This window comes from Eublepharis macularius, chromosome 6 (assembly GCF_028583425.1).
Source record: "Eublepharis macularius isolate TG4126 chromosome 6, MPM_Emac_v1.0, whole genome shotgun sequence".
Taxonomy (NCBI): Eukaryota; Metazoa; Chordata; class Lepidosauria; order Squamata; family Eublepharidae; genus Eublepharis; species Eublepharis macularius.
The window spans coordinates 91548096-91560507 of record NC_072795.1 but is presented as its reverse complement, the minus strand read 5'-3'; the positions used below and the strand labels follow the sequence as shown (position 1 = coordinate 91560507).

General features: G+C 39.6%; 1 protein-coding gene across 1 annotated transcript in view; it reads right to left on the bottom strand.

The window, feature by feature from the left end:
* Positions 1-12412, bottom strand: part of DOCK1 (dedicator of cytokinesis 1) — a 602286-nt gene that overhangs the window by 442997 nt on the left and 146877 nt on the right. The window contains exons 24-25 of the mRNA XM_054984271.1: positions 9922-9992; positions 7033-7139 (exon numbers count right to left, since the gene is read on the bottom strand). Of these exons, the coding sequence (XP_054840246.1) occupies positions 7033-7139; positions 9922-9992 (178 nt within the window). The remainder of the gene's footprint in view (positions 1-7032; positions 7140-9921; positions 9993-12412) is intronic.

Below are 12412 nucleotides of genomic sequence, written 5' to 3'. Positions count from 1 at the left end.
CAATCCCTGTTTATCATTTCATGCTCAGCTTAATTTTAGAAATGCATGAAACCTAAAGAGGTAGGCAGGCTAATTACTATATTGCGGTATTTAATAAACCCTAACCTAAAAAAGAGGCCTTCATTTTAAAAAAGCCTATGCACTCAAATGTGCAACTTACAATCCACCTTATCTATGCTATATCATTATTTTTATATTAAATCGAAGTGTCGCATAATACATGCAGAACTGTCAAAGATCTAGAGACAGGTTTGAACAATGTAAGCCAGTTTGGGTTCCCATTGGGAAGAAAGAGTATCAATGAAGCAAATACATTAATAAAAACGAATGCAAATGGTACTATTTCAGCAGCGGGAAACTAATTGCTGTAAATGAGGGCCACATATCAGGCCTTTTCACTTAATGTACAGTCTAGCATGTACACACAGTATCCATATGCTCAGCTGCTGGAATTCAGACCAATTACTATGTAAAATTTGGGTATTAATACCACCATATTTTTCCTCTTATCAGACCCTAATCAAATGTTAACATTAACTATATGTAACAGTTAAGAATTATACATATCAAATGAAAGAATATCATTGATCATAATATAATATTTGATATGTAAATATAAAGTCAACAATGGAAAATGTGCATATCTCATTGTAATAGAGTCAATATTTAACAGCAACCAAATATTATTACTCTGCATTATTTATCACATTGGTTATCCTGTGATCATGTGAAGAGCTCTAGGTCTCAGTTCCAACATGAATGAGCCCAGGACATTCCGTCCTTCTTCTCTGGTTCATAGCCAGACCATGAAGGCCTGAATTTGCAAACTCTGTTTTCCTGCAAGTCAGAATTCCATGCAGTGTTCTGATTTCCAGTTAGGAATCTCGAACTGCAGGATCTGCAGGAAGCACAAACTGCAGGGTGATTTCCAGATTGTATGCTTGATTGCCTAGATCAATTTTTAGAGATTGTCAAAAGCTCAACAACATTGACTTAAAAAGCTAGGAAATGTTTAAAAATTTGTGGACCAGTCCGTATTGTAGGCATGTTTGAATCACTTGACACATTGCCCTGTGTTTCCTTCTCTTCTTGAGATATTTTTCTTCTCTTTCCCTATGCAACTGTGTAACTCACAGCTATCATGAGCAGCAAGCAGATATTCTCACATATAAGCCCCACAGGCTTCACGAATAAGCACAATATTTATTTTGCTAACAGAGAAATTAATACATTTTAATGAATCTTGGAGGGGGGCGTATTTTAAATTACTACTACCATCTGGATGGGCTTCAGCTGGATATTCATTTGCAAACAAACATTCTTAGCACAAGACAGAGCTGGGGGATGAACCCCTGTTCAATGCTTACTGCATTCAAACCAGTACACCAGCATTCAGAGATCAAATCAGCTACTGCTTTTGCTTTTTCTGTTCTCATTATGTAAACCAATGAAGTTGTCCTATAGCCAATGAGATCTGACTAAATGTCACAGAGGGCAGATGAAATCTACTTAAACTATTCTGCCAAGTTCAATGAAAGTGTGTGCTTCTGAGAGAGTGTGTTTCTCAAAGAAAGATTCTGGGCAAAGCAGGTAACTTGTGTGGAAGCCTGAAAGAGGTCTCATTCTGCCAAATTTAGTGAATCTAAGTGGTGTTCTAAATCAGCTAAACTGTGTTTGCATCTGAGAGTTCGTGTATAACTGAATGAGGGATTGATTTAACTAGTTCCGGCAAATAGTGTGGAAAGGCCTGAATGACTCAACGTCTGTAAAAACAATTTATTCTGTTAGCAAAGACCTCTGTGCAAAATTTCTTTGTGTGACCGAGCCAGTGAAAATGCTTTTAAGGAGATATAATTATATGTAGAGGTGTGCTCTTCAGGTTTCCAGTTCGAGTTTTTAAACCAAATCGGGCCTGATTTGGAAAGATTCAGGATTCTTGAATCGGCCCCAGCATTGCTGAGCCGATTCAGGAATCCCAAAGCAAAGCTTCCCAAAGCAATTCGTATCACTTTGGGAAACTTCAGACACAGAGCAACACTTTTCTTGCCACTTGCAAGCAGCAAAAAAAGTATTGCTTTCAAACACCTGCCACTTTTTAGCTGAAAAAAGCTGCCTCTTCCCCCTCCCCTCAAATGAAAAAAGTGGTAGGCGTTTGAAAGCAGCAACATTGTTCTTGCCACGCAGCTTTTTTCAGCTGGCAGGAGGGGGATTCCCCTCCCATCAACTGGAAAAAAGCTGCTTTCAAACACTGGGGGCTTTTTTCAGCTGAGGGGAGGAGGGACCCCCCCTTCTTCCGCCTCTCCTCAGCTGAAAACAGCGGCAGGAGTTTAAAAGCAGCAACACTTCTCTTGCTGTGCAAGAGGAGTGTTGCTGCTTTCAAAAGGCAGCTTCTTTTCAGCTGACAGAAAAGGGATTCCCCTCCCATCAATTGAAAAAAGCTGCTTTCAAAAATACTAGCAGCTTTTTTCAACTGACGGGAGAGGGATCTCCCTAAGATCAGCTGGGAAAAAACTGCTTTCAAACCTGGCATCTTTTTTTCAGCTAATGGGAGATCTCCCCCCATCAGATGTAAAGCTGCTGGGGTTTGAAAGCTACACTTTTTGCCATTTGCAAACAGCAAAAAAAGTGCTGCTTTGAGCTTCGGTGTGTTCAATAAAGATTCCTGAATCTTTATGGAGCACACCGAAGTATTTAAACACCTGAATCCTGAAGCAGTTTGCAGCTACGGGATTCAGGTTATCCCGAAGAAGTGGGAAACCTGAATATTTTTTGGGTGCACATTTCTAATTATATTTGAAACTTCCAAGCTTTAATTTTTATTTATTCAATTTTTATACCATCTCTCTTCAATTAAGATCTCGAAGCAATTTAAGAACTATTCTGCAACCAATATGCTTATCAAAATTCTGCAACCATCACACTTAGGTACTTACAAATAAATTCTACTTTTGTCAGATGTGCTGATTGTTCTGTTAAACTACGATCTATAAGAAAGCTTTCCTGTAGTATCAGATAAGCAGAGGAGATACAAGGCGAAATCTTTTGGTGGCAGCAAAAACCTTTTGGTGCGGCAGCAATATAAAGGTCACTCAAACAAAATAGGGAACGTTTTCTTTAGATATAAGCCTGGATAAAATAGAGAACCTCTAAACTCTGTGTGAGGGGAAATATGAGTGTTTATTAGGACCAGGGCCATCCTGAAGTATAAGTTTAAGATAATGTCAGGAGGAGCTGAATTTAAGGTTCAAAGCCAAAGGTTTAAAAAGGTTATAAATAGAAAAAAGAATAAAATACAAAGCAGGTCATTACAGGGATGGTTCAAAAATAAGCAAACACAGTCTACTTCAAACCAGTTACAACGATAAATATTGACAGGATCCCAGCGTTTTTGAAGGTTACCACTTGTGCAATGGATCCTTGCCCATCCTGGCTGCTAAAATCTTGTAAAGCCCACATAAATGAGCCTTTGAGATCTATCATAAAACAATCACTAACTTGGTGCACCTTCCCTTAGCTATTCAAATAGGCAGTTATTCGCCCACTATTAAAAAAACCATTCCTAGACAAAAATAGCATAACCAATTATCGCCCTCTCTCTAATCTGCCCTTTCTGGGCAAAGTGATTGAGAGAGCAGCAGATGACCAACTCCAGGTCTTCTTGGATAACTGGTGTTTTGGACCCTTTTCAGTCTGGATTGAGGCCAGGCTATGGAACAGAGACAGTTCTGGTGGTTTTAGTTGATGATCTCCACCTGAATATCGACAAAGTCCATACTCCTTTGCTGCTCCTCCTAGATCTATCTGCAGCCCTCAATACAGTATACCATCCTAACTTGTTGAGGCATTTGGAGGCAGAAGTGGGAATCAAGGGATGTGCCTTGGGCTGGCTTATATTGTTTCTCATAGAACAGACTCAAAGCTATCTCCAGAGTGAGTATTATCCTTTGGGGTTCCACAAGGTGCAATCTTATCCCCCATGTTATTCAACTTCTATGTAAAGCCTTTAGGATAACTTATTTATAGCTAAAGAACTGGATGACATCAATATGAAGATGGCACCCAGCTCTATAGCTCACTATTCTAATCAACACAGGAGTCAGTAGAGATCTTGGGTCACTGCTTAATAGCTGTGGTCAAATGACTGAAAGTAAATAAACTGAAACTGAAACCAGACAAGATGGAAGAGATGCTGGTTGGGAAGCAGAGATCTTGAAGGACATTTTACTCCCCACTTTTGATGAAGTTGGTCTGACGCTGCTGCTGGACCCAAGCCTTCTGTTGGATAAACATGTGGCAGCAGTGGTCAGGGGCACCTTTCACAAGCTGCAACCCTTACTGGGCAGGAAAGATGTTCCCACTATTGTGCATGCCCTAGTAACATCGAAATTAGGTTACTGCAATGCATTGTACATGAGGCTGCATGTACAGAAGCTGCAATTGGTACACAACGCTGTCCAGAAGCTACAACTGGTACACAATCCTGCGGCCAAATTTTTGACTGGAGTGGGTCATAGGGACCATATCACTCCAATCTTGGCCCATCTATACTAGCTCCCAATTTGTTTCCAGACACAACTCAAGGTGTTGACCTTTAAAGCCCTATAAGGCTTGGAACCAGCATAATTTAAGGACCACTTTCTCCCATATGAACCTACCCATTCACTCCAGTCATTCATCTTTGGAGGCCTTGCTTTAAGTGCCACCACCACCTGAGGATGCACAACCCAAGAACCAGCCTTCTCAGCTGTGGCAATGAAGCTTCTGAACTCTCTCTCCAGGGAGATTCACCTGTGTCTCTCTGTCATTGTCTTCCACCAGCCGATGAACTTTTTTGTTTCGCTTGGCATAACCCCAGTAAACTTTTATTGGCCTCCTCCTGGTTTGAGTGTAGGTGTTTGTATGGTTATATATCTATATGTTTTTATTATATTTATGTATACATTTTAAATGTTATTTTAATGTTTTAATATTTTTATTTGCCACCTTGGGGACCCTATTTTGGGTGAAAAGGCAGCATATAAATCAGGGATAGCCGAATTGCAGCTCGTGAGCTGCAAGCGGTTCTTCTTCTGGACTAGAATAGATATCATTAGCAATATCTGTTTTCACCCCTTTTGTTTTCATTTTTGGCAGTCTCATTTAATGGTAATAAAATGCAAATTTGCATATTTTCAATAAAAATGTTGAGGTTGCCAGGTCTGACTCAGAAAATACCTGGGGACTTTGGTGGTGGAGCCAGGAGACTTTGGAGGTGGTACCTAGAGGCTGCATCTAAAGACTTGACCAGAAGCTGCAATTGGTACACAATGCTGCAGCCAAAGTTTTGACTGGAGTGGGTCATTTGAATTGACGTGCCACCACAACTAATATGACGTCCCTTTGCATGCTGAACTACTCAACAATTTTTTAAAAAATATGTCCCTTTCATACACTATAGAAATTCTACAACACAGAAACAAAATTTAAAAAGGAACTATTCTTTTATACGCTGAAGGAACTAATTTGGGGTTTCTTCATTTTTTAGAAGCTTAGGAGTACTGCTGTTCTTTTGCACTTCTGTGAAAAGGCAACACAAATATTTTCTTTTGGGGAAGCCAATCGTTCCTTTTTAAAAAATACCTTTACAGATCTCAAAGGAATAAGCTTCCTCCTTACAAAAAAAATCCATTATCAACTTCTCAAAATTCCCCTTTCTTTCCAAAAACCAACAGCAGCAAAATCCAAATAATAAAGGAACCTTATAATAACAACTGAGCAGAAGCAAAGAAATATACTTATGCCTAATTGTCAATACAATATTCTATCATCTACATTAAGTAACAATTAGTATTTTCTTAACATCTATAACCACAACAGAAATGTACAAAAATTTTAAAAAATTACTGCATACTTGTCCCAGTTACCAAGCTATATGATACAATAATGAACGTGAAAACATGCGATCACATCCCAATTCAGTTCACCAACTGTGCTGTTGAGAAAGCTGGATTACATTCATATTATAGGTGAGCAAACCTTCCCTTAGGACCAAGAGTCTCATTCTGGCCCATAATCTAACACTGATAGAAAGCCTTCAATAAAGTTCATGAGTTAATTGAAGAAAAACTGCATGTATAACTTCTAAAACCATTGTTTATTTCAGAGACAGATGAAATGCTTTCTTACAAACTCCATTATCTAGCTCCGTACAAATCATCCAGTAACACTATTGTTGGTTCAGCATACAAAATAATTACAAACAGAGCCGTATTTGGGGGGGCAGGGGGGTCGCTTGCCCTGGGCACCACCGAAGAGAGGGCAGCAGGTGCAGCTGCTGGCCAGGAGTGCGCATAGCTGGCAGCGGCAGCACAGGCAGCTATGTGGGAGGGCTCGGAGGCCACCTGCTCTGCCCTGCCTGCCTGCCGTGCCAAGGGGGAAACCGGCTTGCTGGGCACATGGAGCTACTGGCAGCAGAACAGGCAGCTGAGTGGGAGGGCTGGGAAGCCCTGGCTGCCTGACACGCCGATGGGGTGGCAAGCTCTCTGGGCATGCGGAGCTGCAGGGCACGTGGAGCTGCTTTAAACTCATGTCTAAAGGAGGATGATATCCAACATACCTGATACGAACAGTGGAACTTGTGAGTTATCAATATTGTACGGAAGATTTGTATATTATTGATTATAAAATATAAAATGTTATAAAAATATAAAATATATAAAATATATTTTATAAGCTGTGTTGGGGGTACTTTGTGCTAAGGGCATATTTAAAAGGATTTAAATATATAAATATTGATTATGTGTGGTGTTAACCCTGAATAACCAAGACAATTATATCCTCTCTAAACCCACAGTTCCCCACATTAATACAATATGTTTATTACTTTTTCCCCTAGAACTATGTACCTTTTTAGACAGGTAATACAGTGGTCTTTATTGGATACAAGCTCAAATACTGTCTGCAGTTAGGACAGCGCACACTGACAAAGATTGGCAAATAACAAATAATATGACAATTTAATGATTCTTTAAAGATTCTTTGATTTTTTCTTACCATGCTGTGTGAAAAGATCGCTGTGAACTATTTCAATCAAACAGTACAGCTTCTGAATTGTGAGACGGCCCACTGGAACATTCAGTATAAAATCTGTAAATAGTTTGCTAGTAAAAAGGAAAGGAAGAAAAACAATAAAAGTAACAGAAAAGATACTTTTAAGTTGTATGCAGCAATAGAAGATCTATAGATTTGAATTAAAGGTTTTTGACCTATGACTAGAAGAACACGAAAAACTAATTAACAAATGTGTTCAATATTTATGTAATCCCACCCTTGTCTGCACATCCCAGACTTCCTCATAAATTTGCAATACTCTATTCAAAATACAGTGAAGATTTTTTTGCTCTTGTATAGTTCACTTAGTCTGGCAACTGATTATACCACAAATCTTAGTATTGATATGACCACTTATGTGGTGAAGACAGCTACTTGCTGCAATATCAAATCTGTTTACATAGCTGAAAGGTAAATTTAATGTTTAGCTAAAATGATGAAAAAGAATGCCAGAATATCTAGGTACCCAGCAGGAGAATATTCTCTAATCCCTCTAGCTTGCTGCGATTCTGTGGTGTTACTAGGGGATTTTAGGCAACAATGCCAGCATGCCTTTAAAAACCTAGAAGCAAAAGAAGTTAATGTGGGATAACAAGCCTGAACAGCTTCTAAAATAACAAGACCCCTACTTGTGTAAACATAAATTTAGTGGTGAAGAACTTGTCCTGGAGATATCCTTTTTTATGAGCCTCATCTCCTTTTTAGCCAGCTGTGTAAAAAAGGAACAAATAAAAAGAGCCCAGTATCAGCATTAACAGTTCCTTCTAGCCTTGCTGAAGCCCAGTAGCTAGAACTAGAAATTCTCTCTGACCTCTTTTATTTTTCTTAAAGGAATTTAATTTTTTATATATCCTTCATCCAACTCAGCCCTTTAATTATACCCAAAATCCACTTAAATCACCTTATGTATTTCAGTTGCCAGGATCATTTAAGGCCACTTGACGACTTAAATTACTTGATACACCTATAAGTCAGGTGCTCATCTTACTGGATTATGTGCACAAATGCAGTAAACTTCTTGGAGGGGTTTTTTTGTCCAATCATCTCACATAATATTGACCACACCCCTTGCGCATTGTTTTGGGATCACTCTGGGGATATTAGGCATCTTTTGGTGACTGCTTCTCCTAACTCCTACCTAACTCAAAACAACTTTTATACAAATAATTGAAGGTTTCATAATCAAATTAATTATGCTATTATATACAATAATAAAACACCAACAATAGTGATGTTATTGTTACTACTGGATAGGGATATAGACTACAAAAATTGTTTTTTTTCAAATTCATGTATCAGGAAAGATATAAATATTGATATTCCCAATATTTGGGTGCTTAAAGACTAGTTTGCTATGCAGATTCAGGATTTTTTTTTCAGGATTCTAAAATTAACCAGGTCCATTATTCACTACAGGGGAATCTTCCCAGGGGCTGTTTTTGAAGCAAATATCACCAAAATTGCAGTAGCTGCCTGCCCTCTAAAGACCCCCAAGTATCAAGTAGATTGGGTCAACAGGTCCAATTCTAAACAGCCCTAAACAAGTAGCCCCCAGCTACTCTCCATTGTTTCCTATGGAAAAAATCCAATGTTGTCTCTAGAGCAAAGAGTCCTTACTTAACCAACCACACAAGACCAACCGCTGATCCAAAGCCTCCCAAATAGAACTAACAAAGCTCAACAGAACCAGATAATCTCAACAAAACCTACCTGGCATCAGGCAGCACAAGCTATTCATAGCAAAAATCATCATCATCATCATCTCTTCCCTGAAGCTGGTCACAGCAGCTTTTCCCTCTTACTTTTGGAGGTTTCCTGGGCAAAGGGGGGGGTGACTTTCACAGTGAATAGCACTGCACATTAGGTAAGCTCAACTGTCCAATCATGATGATTCAAAGAATGGAAGTGATTGGACAGACAGCTAAGTTCTCTCCAATGTGCAATACCATTTTGCCTGTGAGAGTTGCCTCCCTCCCCCCTTTTTCCCAGGAAACATCCAAAACTGGGGGGGTGGGGTGAGCTGCTGTGACCTTTACAATTGCACCTGGTTATTCTGAATATTTTAAGGATTAACCAGGAATGCCAATACTGGTATATCCAAGAATCCCAGATTTTATTTAGATTCCTGAATGTATTTTGGGGCTGGATATACCATATTGTACATCTCCTGTTACTATACTCCTCTACAGGCTTTAAAGTTTTTGAAGTGCTTTTCAATCATTATCTTGTTCCAATCTTTACAGATTTTTTTTAAAGCAGATCTCAGAGAAGTGTTTTGATTACTTTGGGGCGCTTTTCATTTGATTTTAACTTAGGTATTACATTTATCTTTTAAAACTGTGTAAACACATCCAGAGTTAAAGGAGGGAAATATTATTCTCTCATGACTATCCTGACTATTTAAAAAGAAATACCACCATTATCTTGGTATCAATTTAGGGAATAAGCAAAGATCAAAATATTTGTAATAAAAATATATTCATAACTAAGATATATTATACTATGAAAAATAAAGTATATCTATTAAGATTCTGATGTCCCAATAACTTATGATCTTTGACATCTCACTGTATAATCTATTGAGGTCAAAAACATTTGTCTGGGGAAAATATCTATTTTAAAAGAGATAAATGTGCAATTTATATGCCTTCAAGATCTATAATATCTAACTAGTGAATATAGTTAATTCTAGGTGCCAGATTTCCAATGCAGCAGTGAAATATACCTGATATATATTCTCTATGCATATAAAAATGAAAAATTATAAAGTAAGAAGCAAAACTAAGAATCACAGCAAACTTTTAGGCTCCCATTTATATAGATAATACTTACCTAAGTTCTTTTGGATCAAACACAAGTTTCACATCATTCACAATAGTAGGCAAATATTTAAGTGCAGCTCCCTGGAATTGAAAATAAATGTATTGTTTGTGATTACACAGATGAATTCAGTATCTAAAGTAACAACACATAATCCTCTTGGTTCCTCCTTTCTTTACTTATGTGCCTTCTGCTACATTATTCCTCATGCCTAGAAGCCACTTCCAATACACTCCTCAACCTCTTTAAAACAGACTTTTAAAAACAATTTCTAAACCACAACAGCCTTGAGAACCTCTGCTCATACTTCCTCTCTCACCCTTAATACTAAAGAGTATTTAGACTCTTTACTATTTTGCTGCTACAGACTAACACAGCAAACTCTTCTGGATCTACACCCTTAATACTATTATCAATACCTAGAGCAACAGAGCAAAATCCATCAAGGCAGAGAATGCCTAAGTATAAAGCAACTTTTTTGCTAGCTATTTATTTATTTAAGCATTTATAACCCACCTTTCTACCAGACAACTCACCCAAATTTTATGTGCCTGAGTAACTATGTTCAAAATTTATGCAGGTAGGAGAGAGGGACTTTACCTAAGGAGACTTAATCTAAGGCAAATCATGATTCGTCGACCAGGGCCAGGGCCTTTTCGGTCCTGGCCCTAGCCTGGTGGAATGCTTTGTCATACGAGACTAGGGCCCGGCAAGATTTGCTTGCATTTCGCCGGGCCTCTAAGACGGAGCTATTCTGCCAGACATATGGTTGACGCCGGGTGGTGCCCTCCCCATGGAGGGGGGGTTAAACCATTTCGCCCATATGCGAATGCGGATGCTGTGGTCCACACTTAATATTGCATGTAGTGCTCTGGAAGAACCGCTGTGTGGAACATCAAATCTAAACTATGTGCTGCTTTTTAAATTATTTTAATTATCTATATGTAAATATATGACATTTATATGCTTATATAGCTATAATTTAATCGATTGGATGTAGTGTTTTAAAGTTTTAATGGTATTTGATACTTGTAATTTTGTTATCTGCCCTGAGCCTGCGAAAGCAGGGAGGGCGGAATAAAAATGAAGTAAATTAAATTAAATTAAAATTAAATTAATTCTCTCCAGTATATCTATAACCTACAGGAATTGTCTATAGTCCGCTGATGCCAAATGTTTGCATTTATAGTATTAATGGTTAGAGAAGAAATAATACACCTGAGGAAAAAGCAATACGGATATGTCAAAAGCTATTTGCCTTATTTTTGCTCAATCGAACTGTCCACTCTGTTTCTGCCCAACAGACTTACTTGATTCCCTGTTCAACAAACATGAGGAAATATTTCTTGATAGTACTTCCCTTTCTTCTTAAAACATTGCCCAAGCCATAAGTGCAGGTGTTGTCCTATAGCCTGTGGACAGAATGCTTGCCTCTACTCCCGTAAGCTGCCGGCACCGATCTCAGTGGGGCCGGCATTTGCGGGGCGCAGGGAGAAGGAAGAGAGGCTCTGCCTTGCCCTCCCATCTGGCTCTCGACGCAGCTCACAAAGGCACGCAGGGAGCCACGGGAGTCAAACCTAGCCAGCCAATCAGAGGCTGGCCGGGAGGAATAGGGGCAGGGACGCAGTCCCCAACCTGAGGAAGATAGTCTTCCCTCAGGTCCACCCCCTTTCTTTATTAAGGGAGCCGGCTGGGGCGTGTGCGGCAGTTGGGCTCTGACAGCGATCCCCTCCCACCCACCGCATCTAATAGGGTTTATACAGGTTGGTTATAATATGGTTGTTTTATATTACAGGAATGTTAATTCAGGTTGAATGTGTTTAAGTAGATTGGTTACAATTTAGTCGCAACTTTGGGTTATAGTGATTGGATGGGTTGGAGCGGTTTTCAATGGGTTTTGTCAGTGTTATAACATGGGTATTATAAGCTCTATGTGCAGTTTTTGGCATTGGGCATGGATCCCCTTGGGGAAAACCGGGCCTGTGAGCACTGCTTCCTCATAGATGGAGATCCCTATAAGGGATCTTGGAGCCGGCATGGACAGGAGCAAGCCCAGCTCGGGGGCTGCCAGACCATGCCTGCTTCCAGGTGGCGGAGGAACCAATCAGAGGCTACCGCCCATTGGCTCCCACTAACTGTCATCCTGCGGTTTCCCTTTCAGCAGGCAGGCTGTAAGGTGAGGGGTCATCGGCTGGCAGGCGGGACAGCCGATGCAGGGATCTGCGCCCTACGCCGAGCCAATGCTCCTAGCACTGTAACCAATAAAGTTGTGGCCTATTTTACTCCACACAAGGTGTCAAGCGTGTTTATTACAGCCCGTTCCCTGAGTCTTAGAGCCTGCACTCACAAACATTCCACCTTCATAAGTATGTGAAGATCTTACGCTGGTGGCTGTACTAACTTTTTTTTAAAATGATCTCAGCTAGAGTGTCAAACCTGACTCTAGTTTATGAATGTTCATGAAAGGAAATTAGTTCACTATTAGAGCCAAAGCAGTCCAGCC